Raw genomic sequence first — 19,619 nt, 5'->3', positions numbered from 1 at the left:
TGGCGCAGATGGGAGCACTCACGCCACACAATCGAATGTGCCCAAGAGGCTGTACTGTGCCCAGGACCGGCTAAAAGTGCTAGTGTGAGTACAGCCTTAAACTCCAAAACGTATATTCCACAGTTTTTCTATAAACAATTCCTGTTTCAGGGTGGCAACATGCTATTGCAGCATCCTATGGAGCCACCCTTGTCTGCAGGGACAAGAGTTCTGTCTTCCTACACTCTATGTATCAATAGAAGCACACAGCCCCATACCCTAGGATTGGAAAGTCACTCCTATGCTCTTCTCTGTTATTCCCAGGAAGCGGTACTGAGAGAGCAGGAGCCAGCAGCACTGAAAATTGCCAGTGCTGTGACAAGAATTTTAAAGTGGTAGTAAACACCGCTTGGTGACTTCTACTTACAGGTAAGCGTATATTAAAGCTTACCTGTGGGTACAAGGAATATCTCCTAACTGTGCACCGGTTAGGAGATATTCACTATTTCTGCAGCCTGTGATGTCACCAGCTCATGCGCAGTGTGCTCTGAGCCGCGATCATGTGCGGGAGTGACATCATCGCGGCTCAGCCATTCAAATGGCCAAGCCCACAAACCTGGAGGGAAGAGCAGTGAAGATGGAAGCCCTGTCAGCAGTGACAGCATGCCGCTGGAGGGCTTCACATTTTCTATAATGTGCCAGTCTGTGATGCATACTAGCACATTGACTTGCAGGGGACAGTGTCTGACTTCAGTACCGCTTTAACAAAATACTTTTACTGTGGAACGCTTATATTATTGAGCTCAATGAGTTAAGCTGCAAACCACTGAGGGTTTAATACTGGTTCAAGGCTTGTTCAGTCTGGCATACTCACAGGAGTTGCATCAGTCCTGGCACCTGACTCATTCCTGGCATCTTACCTTTTCCTGGGAATGAGCAGAGAGTATACACTGCACAATGCATGTGATCTACAATGTACACATGACATAACAGAATTATTAGGATGAAGAAAAAGCTTTCTGGCAGATGAGGCTTTTGCACTTTTCTTTTGCCGAAAACCCCTACCTTCTACTGGGTTTTGTTTTTAGAGTTTAATTCCGCTCTAACCCTCCTTGACCTTTTTTTTTTAATAACAGAGATGTTATACTTGCCTGCTCTGTGCGGTGTTTGTGCACAGAACAGCCCCGATCCTCATCTTCTTGGGGTCCCCTGCCGGCGCTCCTGGAACCTCTCTCCTGCCTAGGTCCCCCATAACAAGCTGCTTGCTATGGGGGCACCAGAGCAGGCTCACTCCTGAGACAAGGCTCGGCCCTGCCCCCTCTATCCTCATTGGCTCACTGGCTGTGATTGACAGCAGCAGAAGCCAGTGGCTCCCGCTGCTGTCTCAGCCAATGAATAGGGAGAGTCCTTGGAAAGCCGAGGTTCTGTTGCACATCGCTGGGTCACAATGGGGCTCAGGTAAGTATTAGGTGTGGCTGAGGGGGGAGCTGCACACAGAAAGTTTTTTTACCTTACTGCATAGAATGCTTGAAAGTAAAAAAACTTGAGCCTTTACAACCACTTTAAAGTGTATCTGTACACAATACTTTTTTTTTTCTAGTTCTGAACAGAGAAGGGAAGGACTAGAACCCCTGTCTGGTATTTATTTTCTGTCTGTGCCCTTGCTGTAAAGCGATTCACCCTCTATATTTATCCTGATGACTGTTGTCACTGAGACAGAAAGTGATGGAAAATCCTAAATTTTACAGTTATCACTAGAACAGGAGAACAAGAATCTCCCAATGGGGACCCCAGTGACAGCTGTCTTAAAGGGGAATACTCTTCACTTTGGAGAGAGATCCTCTCACTTCTGTGCAGGAAGTGAAGGGAAGCTTCCCCAACAAGACAGCTTTAACCCTCTCCTACTCTGCCTAAAACAAATACACTTTTTGGTTGCACATACCCTTTCACAATCATCTAACCCATTAACACCAAATGTCCCCTTCAGCACTGTATTTGCCATATTCTGCACCTGAAGCTGCTGCACTAAATGCTCCCAGGTCTTTGCTGGAATGATACAGTAATTTCAATCATCGTCAATAAGTTTTAATTCAAAATCAATGAGTGGATTATGGTAGTCTAACACCCACAGTCCATATATCTATACAGGACTGATTTTGGTAGATTGCTATGATCCATATGGTTGTTTTTGTGATGAAAAGCTGGTTTAATGTAGGAATTCGGTTCCAGCATTATTCCAGCATGGAAGCGTGGCTGGTTTGGCTTTTGGTGAATAATTGCCCTTATTCTTTGGCAGGAATCCCCTTCGAAGCAGGCATCCGGTGTCTCTGTTGGAAGGTTTGTAGCTCCGTATAGTATGACTTGCCCAGTCCAGGACATACACAAGTACTGAAAATGTTCTACAACTCTTTTTCACTGCAGATCCTGCTCAACTATCTCCCCACAGACCGGGTATTATGGGATTCTGTGCTGAAGAAACAAAGGTAAGGGAACATTGGCATACATGGGAACTTGTTGGCGTTGACCCGGCAGTGCTGAAATTTTAGTCCGTTTGCGAGGTCATTACTGGAGTTGATCTAATCTCTGCAATCCTGAGGGCATTGTTATCTGTTACTACACTAAAGCCCCGTACACACAGTGAGAATATCGGATGAATGATTGTCCGTTTTTTTTTTCATGCTAGTCTCATATCAATGATAAAAAGGTTACTAAAGTTAGGAAAATTCTCTTAGGACAGAATAAAAATTCGGAAGTGATGTCATGTATTGTAATGCATTTTCATATGAAAACTGTACTGATTAAACAAAAATTGTATAATCTTTTATTGTACGAGAAAAATGTTGCGCTTGTCCCTTCGAATAATTTTAGATGAAAGCTGCGTACCAGCAATCAAATTATTGTATGATCGCTTTTATGTGCGATTTTCTGGTCGTGTGTACTAGGCTTTAGTGGCAAAACTGCAGATGACGATGATCAGATGTTTATCAGTATACTCTGAGGCTGATTCAGTAGCAAAAATATTTTTTAGTGGGAGAGCTGAGTGTCTTGCCTGTTTTAGACTGGTGGGTGGCACTGCCTACCTTACTGGCTGCGTTGGCTGCTGCAGGGCCAGGCGTTGTGGAGGTGACTTTAAGGCTGAAGGGAATAGACAGTGGTAATTCCTGCCAGTGGGCTGCTTACCTCCCTTTTTTTTTTTTTTTTTTTTTTTGAGGTCCTTTGTTGTCACTCTCCACTCCACTTTTCCAGGTACCTCCTCAGCAAGCAGCAAGGGAGCATTCCTGCAGGAGCATTCCCGAATTGGGCTGTGTGCATCCATAGACACACAAAACAGTCTGGCTGTAAAAAGACAAAAGTCCATCCAGTTCAACCATATCCACAGTTGGTCCAGAGGAAGGCAAAAAACCCAGCAAAGCATTATCCAATTTGCTCCTGCAGGGAAAAAAATAATCCTTCCTGATCCCCTGAGAGGCAATCGGATATTCCCTGGATGAACTTTACCTATACATTTTATATTCTGTGTATCTAGGAAAGAATCCAGGCCTTTTTTTTAAAGCAATCCACTGAGCTGGCCAGAACCAACTCTTGAGGGAGTTTGTTTCACATTTTCACAGCTCTTACTGTGAAGAAACCTTTCCGTGTTTGGAGATTCAATTTCTTTTCCTCCAGATGTAAAGAGTGCCTCCTTGTCCTTCTGCACACAGGTTTTTTACCTTCATGCATGTTCTAAACCTTGAGCCTTTAGAACTACTTTAATTTGCAGGGATTTCCTCTCATGTCCTGTTTGACTATGGGACAGGAAGTGAAGGGAAATCTCTGCAATCAGACACAGATGGCGATAAAAAAAAATCTGGCAGGGGTTATAACCCACCCTTACGCCATCCAAAATGAAAAAAAAAAAGGTTTTGCCTATTGTTCTATTGAAAGCCATATTCCCCTGATAGCTCCTCAAGTCATGATCTGCAACTTGTTTCTTACGCTGGCAATACACACATCCATACCCTCTCCAGTCTGTACATGTAAGGCTACATCCTTGATGTTTGTATGACTATGAATACCTCCATTCTTGTTATGCCGCCTAATTCTGATTGGCCATTAGTTTGTGGCTCTTTTTTGCAGGGAAACCTACGCCCACTTCCTGAAGGAGATGATCATCCAACCAGGCATTGCCAAGGCCAACCATGGCTTGTCCAGGGAAGATGTTACTTTGGAAGACCATGTAAGTTTAGGTTGGATGTAAACTTGCGTGTAGTGACTGGCTTTATACATAATAAGCCTCAGCAAAATGAAACATGTAACATGTAAAAAGGACAAACTGCCTGGCCTGATACTGAATGACCTTTGTAAGTGGGGATCTGGAATATGTTTTGCTGAAATGCTTACAATGTATGTAACGGATCTGAAGAAAATTGTTTTCTTTTCCTTCCAAAACTAAAAATTTGCTACAAAGTGAACCTGTACTTTGCTTATGCGGAGGAAATCAGTAGGTCCACCAAAAGCTTAAAGTGAAAGGGTTAAAGGAAATATATATTTTTTTAATTAACAAACATGTCATACGTACCTGCTCTGTGCAATGGTTTTGCACAGAGCAGCCCCGATCGTCTTCTTTTTGGGTCCGCTGCAGGTGCTCCTGGTTCCTTCCCCCTGAGCTGTGCTCCTGTGAATGGAATTGGCCCCGCTCTCTCCTCATTGGCTGTGATTGACAGCAGCAATAGCCAATGCTTCCCACTGCTGTGGGAGTCAGTGAGGAGGGAGAGACCCTGGAGAGCCCTGGATCGCATGCACATCGCTGGATCGAGATGGGGCTCAGGTAAGTATAAGGGGGGCTTGAGGGGGAAACTGCACCCCTAAGATTCTTCTTCTTTTTTTTTTTTTTTTTATGTATTGAATGAGCCTTTGAACCACTTTAACTCCAGGCATATTTAAAGCACACAAATTAATATTGCTCATGTTCATTAATCTATACTTGAATGCATTTTTAAAGGATAAGTTCACCTTTGGGAACTTGTTACATGTTCGACCCATTTCCCCCACCCTGTGACAACAGAAGTACAGGGAGAAGTTCCCTGTACTAGCTGTCACTTTTTAAAAACAGCGCTGCCATGTGGGGCTCCGCTCACGCAGCCGCATCATTCATTCCCAGTGTTCTGTGAATGAATGGACTACAAGTCCCTACAGCCTTAGCGTGAGCTAAAGTGGTTCTAAAGGCTTGAGTTTTTTTTACCTTCATGTATTCTATGCATGAAGGTAAAAAAAAACATCTGTGTGCAGCAGTTTCCCCAGCCCCCTCAATACTTGCCTGAGCCTCAACGCGATCCAGCGATGTGAATGACAACCTCGGCTGTTCCGGGTCTCTGCCTCCTTAGTGGCTGAGACAGTCATAGCCAGTCAGCCAATGAGGAGGGGGGTGGAGGCCAAGCCGCCGCTACATGTGTGAATGGACACACGGAGCAGCGGGTGTCCCCATAGCAAGCTGCGTGCTGTGGGGCACCCAACAGACAGGAGGAGCCAGGAGAGTCTGGGGGGGGGACCCAAGAAGAGGAGGATCCAGGCTTCTCTATGCAAAACCACTGCACACAGCAGGTAAGTATAGACATGTTTGTTATTTAAAAAAAAAAAAATTAACCTTTAGAATTGCTTTAATGAGCTAGCACGGCTCTGTGAGTGCTGTGTTAGTTAATTGAGTCCTCCTGTTAGAAGTATCGGCTTATCCGTATGGGATTTACACTGCTCAAAAAAATTGACATCAGATTTCAATAAGGAAAAATCTCCTGCTGGATATCTATACTGATATGGACTGGGTAATGTGTTAGGAATGTAAGGATGTCTCATTGTTTGATGTAAATGAAAATGATCGACCTACAGAGGACTTAATTCAAAGACACCCCGAAAATCAAAGGGAAAAAATGATGCAGCAGGCTAGTACATTGTATTTGAAATGTCATTGCAGCAACTTAAAATGGTACTCAGTAGTTTTGTATGGCCCCCATGTGCTTGTATGCATGCCTGACAACATCGGGACATGCTCCAAATTAGACAACGGATGGTGTCCTGGGGTATTTCCTCCCAGATCTGGGCCAGGGTATCACTGAGCTCCTGGACAGTCTGAGGTGCAACCTGGCGGCATTGGATGGACTGAAACATGATATCCCAGAGGTGTTCTATTAGATTTAGGTCAGGTGAGCGTGGGGGCCATTCAATTGTATCAATTCCTTCATCCTCCAGGAACTGCCTGCATACTCTCACCACATGAGGCCAGGCATTGTCATGCACCAGGAGGAACCCAGGACACACTGCACCAGCGTAGGGTCTGACAATAGGTCCAATGATTTCATTCCAATACCTAATGTGTGCCATTTGCTAGCCTGTAGAGGTCTGTGCTTCCCTCCATGGATATGCCTCCACAGACCATAGTTACATACATAGTTAGTCTGGCTGAAAAAGACAAAAGTCCATCCAGTTCAACCATATAAAAAAAAAAAAAAGAAGTTATCCTATACCCACAGTTGGTCCAGGAAGGCAAAAAAACCCAGCAAAGCACGATCCAATTTTCTCCTGCAGGGAAAACAAATTCCTTCCTGATCCCCCGAGAGGCAATCGGATATTCCCTGGATCAACTTTACCTAGAAATGTTAGTATCCAGTTATATTCTGTGTACCCAAGTAAGAATCCAGGCCTTTTTTGAAGCAATCCACTGAGCTGGCCAGAACAAACTATTGAGGGAGTCTATTCCACATTTTCACAGCTCTTACTGTGAAGAAACCTTTTCGTATTTGGAGATGAAATTTTTTTTCCTCCAGACGTGAAGAGTGCCCCCTTGTCCTCTGTGATGACCTCAGGGTGAATAGCTCTACACCGAGTTCACTATATGAACCACTGATGTATTTCTACATGTTGATCATACCCCCCTTAATCTCCTCATTTCAAGAGAGAATACATTCAGTTCCTCTAATCTTTCCTCATAGCTGAGCTCCTCCATGCCTCTTATCAGTTTGGTTGTCCTTCTCTGTATTTTCTCCAGTTCCCCAATGTTCTTTTTGTGAATTGGTGCCCAAAACTGAACTGCATATTCCAGATGAGGTTTTACTAATGATTTGTACCGGGGTAATATGATATCTCTCTTTCTGGAGTCTATACCACTTAATACAAGAAAGGATTTTGCTCGCTTAAGAAACCGCAGCTTGGCATTGCATGCCATTATTAAGCTTGTGATCTACCAGAACCCCCAGATCCTTCTCCACCATTGATTCCCCCTGTTGTACCCCCCCAGTATGTATGATGCATGCATATTCTTAGCCCCCAAGTGCAGAACCTTACATTTATCAACATTAAACCTCATTTGCCACATAGCTCCCCAATTAAACAGTGCATTGAGGTCGGCTTGTAAGTTGGAGACATCCTGTAAGGACGTTATTCCACTGCACAGCTTGGTGTCATCTGCAAAGGCTGAAATGGGATTTTTAATCCCAGACCCCATATCGTTTATAAATATATTAAAAAGTAAGGGTCCCAACACTAAACCTTGGGGTACACCACTGACAACCCTAGACCACTCAGAGTATATTTCATTAACCACTACTCTCTGAATACCATCTTTTAGCCAGTTTTCTATTTATTTACATACAGATTTTTCCAAGCCTGTAGACTTTACTTTACACATTAACCATGTGTGGGGAACTGTGTCAAACACTTTTGCAAAATCCAAGTAAACTACGTCCACCGCCACCCCTCTGCCCATGGTTTTGCGCACCATCACTGACCCACCACCAAAATGGTCATGCTGAACAATGTTACAAGCCTCATAACGTTCTCCATGGCTTCTCCAGACCCTTTCACATGCTCAGGGTGAACCTGCTCTCATCTGTGAAAAGCACAGGGCTACAGTGGTGGACCTGCCAATTCTGGTGTTCAATGGCAAATGCCAATCGAGCTCTATGGTGCCAGGCAGTGAGCACAGGGCTCACTAGAGGATGTCGGGCCCTCAGGCCACCCTCATGAAGTCTGTTTCTGATTGTTTGGTCAGAGACATTCACACCAGTGGCCTGCTGGAGGTCATTTTGTAAGGCTCTGGCAGTGCTCATCCTGTTCCTCCTTGCACAAAGAAGCAGATAACAGTCCTGCTGATGGGTTAAGGACCTTCTACGGCCCTGTCCTGACTTAGAGTAACTGCCTGTCTCCTGGACTCTCCTCCATGCTCTTGAGACTGTGCTGGGAAACACAAAAAAACTTCTGGCAATGGCATGTACTGATGTGCCATCCTGGAGGAGTTGGACTGCCTGTGTAACCTCTGTAGGGTCCAGCTATCCCTTCATGCCACCAGTAGTGACACTGACCTTTGCCAAATGCAAAACTAGTGAAAAACATTTAGAAAAGATGAGTAGGGAAAAAAATGTCAGTGACTTCCACCTGTAAAACCATTCCTGTTTTGGGGGTCGTCTCATTGTTGCCCATATAGTGCACCTGTTGTTAATTTCATTAACATCAAAGCAGCTGAAACTGATTAACAACCCCCTCTGCTACTTAACTGACCAGATCAATGTCCCAGGAGTTTAATTGACGTGATGCTATACTCTGATTAAAAAATGTTCCTTTAATTTTTTTGAGCAGTGTACAAACAAGCAGATAAACTGACAAGTCTGCAGGAAACCTACACGGCACCAGCGATCCGATCGCTGGTGCAATGCTTTCCAGGCTCCTACTACAAAAAATAATAAATGCACATTTTTTTACCTGCAAAAAAAAATGCATTTATTTATTTTTTGAAAGGTGAGCTTATCCTTTAAATGCAAGCAGTGTAAGTATCTTATTCTGCCGTAGTGCCAGCCTCTTGCAGCCCCCTTATTACAGCAGAGCAGAGACTTCTGAGGGTAATGCGGCATAAGGATCAGTTGTGTTGAAGTGCAAGTATGAAAGAATGAAGGATGTTGGCTTTGTTCACACAAATGTCTAAAGTTATGAACATGAAAAAGCATTAGAAGGGTATTTTATTCTTTAACCACTTGCCTACCAGGCACTTATACCTCCTTCCTTACCAGGCCAATTTTCAGCTTTCAGCGCTGCCGCACTTTGATTGACAATTGCGCGGTCATGCAACATTGTACCCATATGAAATTTTGATCATTTTTTTCTCACAAATAGAGCTTTCTTTTGGTGGTATTTAATCGCCACTGGGCGCTTTACTTTTTGCGCTATAAATTAAAAAAAGTGCAAAAAATTTGAAAAAAAAAAAAAGTTTATTTGTTTCTTTTATAAAATTTTTCAAACAGGTATTTTTTCTCCTTCACTGATTTGCATTGATGAGGCGGCACTAATGGGCACTGATAGGCGGCACTGATGGGCACTGATAGGCAGCACTAAAGGGCACTGATAGGCAGTACTAATGAGGTGGCACGGATAGGCGGCACTGATAGACAGCACTAATTAGGGGTCACGGATAGGCGGCACTGATATGCAGCACTGATAGGCGGCACTGATATGCAGCACTGATAGGCGGCACTGATAGGTGACACTGATGATGGGTACTGATAGACGGCACTGACTGGCATCACTTCTGGGCACTGACTGGCGGCACTGACTGGCACAACCCCTGGGCACTGACTGGTGGCACTGACTGGCAGCACTGCTGGGCTGCACTGGTGGGCAGCACTGGTGGGTGGGCACAGGTGGGTGGCACTGGTGGGCACAGGTGGGTGGGCACATGTGGGTGGCACTTCTGGGCACATGTAGGTGGCACTTCTGGGCACAGGTAGGTGGCACTGCAGAGTGGCACAGGTGGGTGCACTGCTGGGCACAGGTGGGGGCACTGCTGGGCACAGGTGGGGGCACTGCTGGGAACGGGTGGGCGGGGCAAGTGGGCGCACTGCTGGGCGGAACTTGCGGGTGTCACTGCTGGGCACCGATCATCAGGGCACTGATCATCAGTGCCCTGATGATCGGTGCCGATCCTCGCTCTGACAACTGCCGGTTCTCGGCAGTACTTTCCTCACGATCTGACAGCGTGAGGAAAGTGCAGCCGAGAACCGGCACTTGCATTTCCCTGTGATCAGCGTGTCATTGGACACCGCTGATCACGTGGTAAAAGGCCGGTGGGATCGGCCTTTCACCACATCACGTGATCAGCTGTGTCCGTAGGACACAGCGATCACGGAGATCGCCGGGTGCGCGCCCCCTGGGGCGCGCAGGAGAGCGCGTTCTGGGAGGACGTCATATGACGTCCACTCAGAACTGGCCGGCCGCGGTGAAGCCGTCATTCGGCTATGCGCGGTCGGCAAGAGGTTAAAGAGTGAATACTTGTGAGCTATTATGAATGAGGTATTCAGTAAGCTATTAATTATTATCTACTTGTATGGTGTGCTAGGTTCGCTGGCACTTACACAAACCCACTTAATTGTGTTCCTATTGTTCAATTGTATAAATTAATTTATAGTGCCGCGCTCCTATTTACAAAATCCTTAATTATAAATGATCTCACACTTATAAATACACTAAAAGGTGCTTAAATTGATACATAAATAATATTATGTCAAATTAATTACTGTGACTTGTAAATAAAGTAAAATAAATTAGAATATATTATAAATTAATCAAAATCATAATCTGTGGTAATACATATCATGTGTGATCAATCAATCAATATTGTGCAAATTCATTAGTGGATGTACAAAAATCAATAAAGTGCATAAATAAAGTCTTTTATAAATATGTGCAAATGTGCAGGTGAATTCCTTTTTCCCTCTCTCCAGGTGCCGTGTGATCTCAATATGCGCTCACCTTAATATTTGCCTAAATATATTTAGGCAAATAGACTTTTAATCCTTCCAGGATTGATGGGATAGTGCTCATATGCAAGATGTTCCAAGGATAATATAGATCTATTGGAATCCTCCTGTGCTCTCCTCTTTCTCCATATGCAACTGCTCATGCATGAGTATTAACAAGCTCTATGAGTATCTCCCATTTCCCCTCCTGGGGACACCTCTTCCTCGTATCCTCCTTTCACCAGTATGGGGAATATAGATCAAATGAAACAAAGAAGAAAGACCATGGTGCCTTATCCTTGTATAAAAAAGTGATTTATTGCTGCCAGGTGCGGTGATACACAGCAGTATATGGCACTATTGTGGTACAGGTCAGCAGTGGGTATAAAGATCAGCAGTAGATGTATATTACTCTGCCTTTGCCTCTCTGTCTGCCTCTGCTTCTGCTGGAATCGCCGAGCCTCTCCGATGCAACGTCGTGACGTCAGAGCCCCCCCCCTACGCGTATCGTCACAGGACCACGTGACTTCATCAGGGGGAAAATGATTGCATTTTATTCTTAAAGTGCTTTATTTGTATTTGTCTTTTTTTCAGCCTCTCAATCCTAATCCAGATAGTCGGTGGAACACATATTTCAAGGATAATGAGGTGCTCCTACAGATAGACAAGGATGTCCGGTAAGCAGGCTGCTGTTTGGTCCACTTATTTCCTTTTTTTTTTAGAAAGCCAGAGATGTTAGCATTTCTTTAGGAAGGGAACACACGTATCAATCTTGTGTTCCCTCCGTGTAGCTCTAGAGTTAAAAGAAATTATTCTCTTATAACTAATTATTCGTTCTATATGGGTAAAAATCCTTTCTTGGAAAAAAAACGCAAATGTTCTCTGTCAGTCACGTTAATGGCATAACAATCCTTAACGAGGGAACCTTGCTGCATAAACTGTTGGCGCTGTATAAATCCTGTATAATAATAACAACCGTCTTGTAAATAATTGCAGGTTTATCTGTTAATACTCTACCCACCACTTTGATTTTTTTCAGGATGGGCCATGTTTTTTCACAATCCTATTAACCACTTCAGCTCCGGAAGATTTTACCCCCTGCATGACCAAGCCATTTTTTTGCTATACTGTACTGCGTTATTTTAACTGGTAATTGCGTGGTCATGCAATGCTGTGTCCAAACAAAATTTATATAATTTTTTTCACATAAATAGGGCTTTCTTTTGGTGGTAAAAAGAGTAAAAAAACAATATATTTTTTACTTTCTGCTATAAAACCTATCCTATTAAAAAAAAATTAAATTTTTTCAAACATTTTGGCCAAAATGTATTCTGCTACATGTCTTTGATTGAAAAAACAAAATCCCAATAAATGTACATTGATTGGCTTGCATGAAAGTTATAGTGCCTACAAACTATGGTGTATACTGGAATTAGTTTTTTTTTTTTTTATTACATTACATTACATCGAGTTTATATAGCGCCAAAGGGTTTGCTTAGTGTTGTACAATAGAGGGGGGGACAATACATGAAACATGACAGCAACTACAAACAGCACACGAGGGGTTATAGGGCCCTACTCTTTCGAGCTTACAATCTAGGAGGGAGGGGGTAGTGGTACAGGAGGAAGTGGCTGTGGGGGATGGAGTGGTAGGAGGAATGAAGGAGAGCAGCAGTTAGGTGAGGGTGGGGTAGGCTTCCCTGAAGAGGTGGGTTTTCAGGGAGCGCCTGAAGGTGAGGAGGGAAGGTGACAGTCTGATGGATTGGGGTAGTGAGTTCCAGAGGATGGGGGAGGACCTGGAGAAGTCTTGCAGACGTCCGTGTGAGGAGGAGACCAGGGAGTAAGATAGAAGGAGGTCCTGTGAAGAGCGAAGGGTACGGGTAGGGTGGTACTTGGGAATCAGGTTGGTTAGGTAGTTAGGGGCAGTGTTCTGAACGGCTTTGTAGGTCAGAGTGAGTAGTTTGAATTTGATGCGTTGGGCGATAGGGAGCCAGTGGAGGGATAGGCAGAGGGGGGTGGCAAACATTTTTTATACTACTAATGGTAGCAAGCAGTGATTTTTAATGGGAGTGCGGCGGGCAATCTGACACTAACTGCTACCTACATCACCAGTGACATTAATACAGTGCTAAAACTGTACTAATGACACTGGCTAGGAAGGGTTTAACATCTAGGGCAATCAAGGTGTTAAATGTGTGCCTAACTATGTGTAAAGTGTGCTGCTTTTACTAAGAGAATTATAAGTTTCTCATCCCTGCTTTGCGGGTGGGTGGGGTGGGGGGATTGGGTGCGCCTGAAACCCAGAAGTAGGCAGCGACCTACCTGTACAGTACAATGCGGGCAGGTGATAGTAAAGTTGTTAATCGCTCGATATTGTGATGAGAACCCAGCAATAAATGCAAATTCTGGGGCAAGGTTACATTGTGTGTAAAGGGACGTCCTGACCCATTTGCCCTGCCAGAAACATGTGCCGCTTTATCCTCTGTTGCAGCCACCAGCAAAATCTACTGTGTTGGACACTAAAGGGTGCAAAAACATCACTCCCTTTGTCATGTGACTGTACTCGGGCCTAGCGATTGGCTGCTAGATCAAAGCACAGTCACATGAGAGGAGGTCACCTGTTACTCTTGCTGACTAATGCAATGGGAGAAGCAGCTGGACAAGGGGAGTATTAGTGGGTTGGGAGGGTTCCTGTATACAGACATTTATTTTATTTATTTCAGGTACTTATATAGTGCCGTCAATTTATGCAGCACTTTACATATATATTGTACATTCACATCAGTCCCTGCCCTCAAGGGGTGTACAATCTAAGGTCCCTAACTTACATTCATATACTAGGGCCAATTTAAACAGGATCTAATTAACCTACCAGCATGTCTTTGGAGTGTGGGAGGAAACCGGAGTACCTGGAGGAAAACCCACGCAGGCACAGGGAGAACATGCAAACTCCAGGCAGGAGGTGCCGTGGCTAGGATTCGAAACCAACGACCCGAGTACTGCCAGGTGGAAGTGCTAACCATTTAGCCACTGTGCTGCCCAACATGACCATTTTGCCCTGAATTGGAAAGGTGACAGTGACCTTTTAAGACAGAACTGTACTGCTTGTGCCCAGCCTAACATTCTCTCCTATAGGAACCATATCTCTTGCTGATATTTTTGTGTATACAGTCCATCTAAACATCTGTCTTCATAAGCTGCCTATGTTCTTGTGATCACACAGGAGACTGTGTCCTGACTTCTCATTTTTCCTGAACCCCACGGATTACCCCTGTCAGCTAATCATGGATCCCGAGAATGAATACGAGACCCTGAGAAAACGTGTGGAACAGACAACGCTCAAGTCTCAGACAGTGGCAAGGAACAGGAGCGGCCTTACTAATGTAAGAATGGGCTCAGACCGGTATATCTACATTTTTTTTACATGCTGAGTTGTTTAAACACATATTTTAATAATCTATACGTGACAGTTTGCACACTGTACAGGGAATCTATACTGTATTGTCAGTAAGTTCACATTTGGGTCATCTGTGAATCAGAACATGTGATTTCCATTCCTGCATGAAGTAGTTGTAAGCCCTAAGTGGATAAAATTTAGTTTACGAAAGCACTTTTGTATCATAAACAATGGGCATGTTGTTTTTCCTCTTCTTCTTTTCTTTTTTTTCTTTTTTTTTTTTTTTAAATCTCAGTGCTGCTGATCTATTGCAGCCACTTTTGGCCACTTCCTGTCTACATGCATGCCCGCCAACAGTGGCTGGGCATTATTGCTTAGGATGTACTTACTGCACACATTATCCTCATCAGACCTCATTTCCATCTAGTTCCAGTATTCAGGTAACTTACTTATGCCAGTTGATACCTTCGGAAAGGTTTGCCCTGTGCTTATGCAGAAACTGCTCGCTGTCTACTGCTGGATGCCGCCATCTTGGATGTAACAAAAATGGAAATTGAAGCACCTCACCACTAAGAGGTCCAGATTATTATTATTATCATACAGGAATTATATAGCGCCAACAATTTGCACAGCGCTCTATACAACCTTATTCCGATAAAAATCAGAGACAATCCAGAAAGTGGTCAGCGCGTTTGAGGTCCAAGAGCGCCCTCTTCATCAGGGCTTGATTTACAGTAAGGTGAATAGACTAGAGGTGAGCTGGACCTTTTTAATGTTATTTTTTCCAGTGTGATTACAAGCACAGATCTTGTAAGCAGCTGGTTTGGCAGCAACCTACTACTGAGTACAGCCATCTTGGATGTAACATCAGCAGCTCCCACCCTCCCCCCTTGATGCTGTTTTTGGCCATCAAGACGTTGCTGGACACAGCCACTGCGCTGTCAGTTGACTTATTGTGAGGCTGTGATGAGTGCTGAACACAGAGCCTGGTTATATAGTGGACAGGAGGGGAACTACAGGCACAGAGAAACATCTGATACACCATAAGGTTGGCCAAAGGAAAACCAAAATTTGGACCCCAAGGGGCCAATAGTATCTACACATGCTACTGTTTAAACATGCTTAACCACCTCCCGTCCGGCCGTTGTATATAAATGGCCGGACGGTGGCAGTGCAGGGTCGGGTGGCCGTCTATAAACGGCCTCCCCGCACCCTGCTTGTGCGCGCTCCCTGGGAGCGCGCAGCACCGCGATCCGGTGCCCGCTGTGTCCTCCGGACACAGTGAAACACCGATCGTCGGACGGGACCTCTATACGAGGTCCCGATCATGTGATCAGTGATTGGCCAATCAGTGATCACATGCAAAGTAGTAAGCAAGATGTCACTTGTGACATCATTGCTTACTACGTGTGAAATCTGTGAATGATCACAGAGGTCACATGGTACAAGGCTATTCACAAAAGCCTTGTACCATGTGACAAGCTGTGACCAATCACAGCTCACTCAGTACTTCTCAATGAGTGCAAGAATGCACACAGAGAGAAAGAGAAATTATTGCTTTTACATCCTATATGGGTGTAAAAGCAATCAGTGTAAAAAAAAAAAAAAAAATCTTCATCACCCCCCACAAGTAGTACAGTGTAACCATGGTGACACTGTACTGCTAGGGTGACAGTATGTAAAAAAAAATAAATAAAATAAAAAATAATAATATAAAAAATAAAATAAAAATGTAAAAAAAATGTTTAAAAATTATAATTTTTGCTTATAAACTAATTTGGATTTTTTTTTTTACTAAAAAGATAACGGAATAAATTTTGGCTAAGATTTATGATGAAATATTATTTATTTGCAAAATTTTATAAAAAAAACACTTTTTTTCTAAATTTTTGGACATTTCATTTACATAGCAAAAAAAATACAAATCCCAGTGGTAAATAAATACCACCAAAATAAAGCTTTATCTGTCTCAAAAAAATGGTAAAAAATTCATTTGGGTACAGTGTTGCATGACCGCGCAATTGTCATTCAAAGTGTGATAGCGCTAAAAGCTGAAAATTGCCCTGGACAGGAAGGGGGTAAAAGTGTCCGGTCTGGAAGTGGTTAAAAGAATGGTAGTGTTTTTATGTTATCACTCATATTTTAGGTCCACCTGCCCCCAGAAAAAGATATCTAATTTCTTTTTTCCTCTCATGTTCCATACAGGTGAGTTCTCCTATGAAGACATCAGCTTCTCATTCCCTGAGTGACTTGGAGCCGCTGCCCAGTGGCTGTGAGGCCCATTGGGAGGTGGTAGAACGAATCCTTTTCATCTATGCCAAGCTGAACCCCGGTATCGCCTATGTGCAAGGAATGAATGAGATAGTTGGGCCAATCTATTACACATTTGCCACCAACCCCAATAGCACATGGAAAGGTGAGGTAAAACCAAGGCATCTTTCTGCCCGATAGTCTTGTTCCTGCTATGTCAGTCCTATGTAAGCGGATCTAAGTCCGTAAATGACTGTGAACTGCATTATGTTCTCCATTTACTAGTACAAACTGTATATCATTGAAGAAAAAATATATGAACTTCAGGCAGATATAAAAGACCTAATAATGCAGCTGTGTTTTCTTTAAAACCTGATTAAATGTATTTTTAAATACCTGAATGTGACTTGGTATCTGCCTCTTGCAGTCCCTGTACAGCAGAGTTCAGTTTGGGGGGAGAAGAAGAAACACTAGGTGCCAGTAAGGTGTGCTGCAGTGCAAGTAACATGCTTCAATCAAAGTAGTACTAATTGCTTAAAGGGGAACTACATGGCATGTGAGCAAAACAAACCAAAAACAGCATATAATTAATTTTTAATATTTAAAGCAAACTCTCCCTTTCATGTTTTGTGCTTTATTGTTTTTGAGAAATCACTTCAAAATACACCCCCTAGCATTGGTGGCAGTGGCCATCTTGAGTAAGGGCGGATGATTCATATAGCATTTACTTATTGGAATCCATCTGCCCTTAGTTTAGACATGCTGGCAGTAGGGTGTGCTTAGCTGAGAAACCCCCTCCTTCCCTAGGCCTGGAAACCAGGAAGTAACTGAAGAAATGTAAAAGTTTAAAACAAATAAATAGGAAAGTATATCATATCTATTTACTAATGCTCTCCCCCATCAGTGATACTCAGTGATCCCTGGGTGCCGGCGAGGGAATCACCGGCTGGGACTCGGTGATTGACAGCTGAAGTTGCCAATGGTGGTGCGGGTAGGGCATGCATGCGCTCCCTCGACCTGGAAATGCAAAATCACGTGTGTGTGATTTTGCATTTCCGGGTCGAGGGCGCAGATATACTGCTACAGGGCGGCAAGGCTGCGCAATATCACACACACACGCATATACATATATATATATATGTGTGTGTATATCAGGGGCGGACTGACAACTCATGGGGCCCCTGGGCAATAGGGGATCATGGGGCCGCTGTATCCTCGCCCACACTCAAACCACACCCAAAAAAGCCTATGAAAGGTACCAGGGGCATCTCATTGGGCCCCCTACTGACCCTGGGCCCTCGGGCTGTGCCCGAATTCCTAACTGGTCACTCCGCCCCTGGTGTATATATATGCTATAGGGCGTCGGGAAAGCGGTTAATAGGTGAGAATGCCAAGACTTTGTGAATTCACTTGCAGTTTTTTTTAAAACACCTAGGGTCTGTGACCACTGTGTGCAGAGGCCCCTGGGGGACTGAACTGTGTAGCCACCGACACACCCCACATGTAGGGAGGTTGATGCAAAGTAAGCAGAGCATGTTATATTGAATCCCCCAATCCCCTTCCTGGATCAGAATAGAAACTGAAGCCTGTAGAAGGTAAACAAGAGATTGATGTAAAAAAAAAAATAATAAAAAACAGCCCAGGTGGCATTTTTTAGATAGCTACATTCAGTTACAAATGATCCTTTGTACAGATATTAGATGGTGTTTGGATGCACAACAATTTGTCTAACAAAGGATCTTTCTACAAGCATGCTGGTTTGCAATGGGTGAACTTTCATGAGTCTAGAGAGGGGGGGGAGCTGCAGCCCACCTGGCAGTCTGGGGGAAATTATAGAGATTGATAAAATCCATGTGAACAGGGAAACCAGTACTTTGCCCATGCAGCTCTATAGATTTCCTGTAATGCAAGTCCTATCAGTAGTGCATACTTTTTTTTTTTTTTTGCTGTCACATCGGGGTTGGAGGACGGTACCTATTTCTGTGTAAGCTCAAAGTTGTGACTTATTTGTGGCTTGCTGTGTTCACTGCCAGTGGGAAGCAGGCGCAGCTGATGATGATGGCATTAGTGAACCTGTATCTTTAATCTGCATTGGCAAAATACAGGTTTACATTAAGTGGTTAGATAATTTAGCATCCAATGATTTTTAGAGAATAAAGACCCCAGTGTTTAGGATGCAGAAATAGATGAGTGCTTTCCTCCAGGTGCCTCCTGGGTAAAAATTGTAAAGGCAAAGAGAGGTGACAAAGGTGGCTTTCTTGTTACCCTAATATTAGGTATTATAATGTATACTATCTTTTTCTCAAAATAGAACATGCAGAAGCAGATACCTTCTTTTGCTTCACTAACCTAATGGCAGAAATCCGGGACAACTTCATCAAAAGCCTGGATGACTCTCAGTGTGGAATAACCGCTAAGATGGAGCGAGTGTACTCAATGCTAAAGGAAGAAGATGAGGAGTTGTATCTCAAGCTGGTAAGTCAGCTCAGACATGGTCTTCCAAACAGATTTGAAATCTACCGTCTGAGTTGATGGTCCAACTCTGTTTTTGCATGGGTTTGATGGTGGCCTCTTTCAAGGCAGTCCCTTTTGCCCAGTTTTACTCCAGACCTCTACAACACAACATACCCTAATGACATGGAACAAGTCAATCCAGTCTCTGAACAGGTTAAGTTATATGCTAGTTGCAGAATGTGGCTGTGGAATCAGGAAAGTCCTTTCTTCCCATCTTTTGGAGGATCCTCTTGACGGACACCAGCTTAAGAGGAGTCCTAGGCATTCCCTGACATGGTGGTTGGAGGCGTCTCATCTCTTGATCAACATATTGGAACTTCAGGCAATTTGACTGTTTCAACAGCATTGGACCATCCTACTGGCTCATCCGATCCGGATTCAATCTAACAATTATACATCAATCTTTAAGGAGGAACCAAAGGTCTTGCCGCAGAGGAAAGGTAGAAAAGATCCTGTCCTGAGAAGCATATCGTGTTCATTTTTGTCAGCTGTGTATGTTTCAGGCATAGACAAATGGCAGTTAGACTTCCTCAGCCTGAAGCACATGGACTTGTAGGATCTTCAAGCGTAAGGTCATTCATGCAGCTCTCTGATCTGCAGACAGTCCCCAGTTTTCTGTTCTTTCCTTGGCCTGTTAGCATTTTTTCTGTGTTTCCCACCCTTCAGATGGATTGCTTTTGGAAATAGTGAAGGTTTAAGACTTCCAGCTTCAAAGGATGAGGAAA

The 19,619-nt window shown here is 43.8% G+C and overlaps 1 protein-coding gene across 1 annotated transcript in view; it reads left to right on the top strand.

The window, feature by feature from the left end:
• Window positions 1–19,619, top strand: part of TBC1D13 (TBC1 domain family member 13) — a 50,812-nt gene that overhangs the window by 12,696 nt on the left and 18,497 nt on the right. The window contains exons 3-9 of the mRNA XM_089669126.1: window positions 2,276–2,316; window positions 2,401–2,462; window positions 4,096–4,195; window positions 11,328–11,410; window positions 13,957–14,116; window positions 16,336–16,546; window positions 18,692–18,855. Coding sequence (XP_089525252.1) covers window positions 2,276–2,316; window positions 2,401–2,462; window positions 4,096–4,195; window positions 11,328–11,410; window positions 13,957–14,116; window positions 16,336–16,546; window positions 18,692–18,855 — 821 coding nt within the window. The remainder of the gene's footprint in view (window positions 1–2,275; window positions 2,317–2,400; window positions 2,463–4,095; window positions 4,196–11,327; window positions 11,411–13,956; window positions 14,117–16,335; window positions 16,547–18,691; window positions 18,856–19,619) is intronic.

This window comes from Staurois parvus, unplaced genomic scaffold (assembly GCF_062004578.1).
Source record: "Staurois parvus isolate SC_StPar_1 unplaced genomic scaffold, SC_StPar_1.0 ptg000068l, whole genome shotgun sequence".
NCBI classification, from domain to species: domain Eukaryota; kingdom Metazoa; phylum Chordata; class Amphibia; order Anura; family Ranidae; genus Staurois; species Staurois parvus.
The sequence above is the reverse complement of the archived record's forward strand: the minus strand, read 5'-3'. Positions and strand labels throughout refer to the sequence as shown.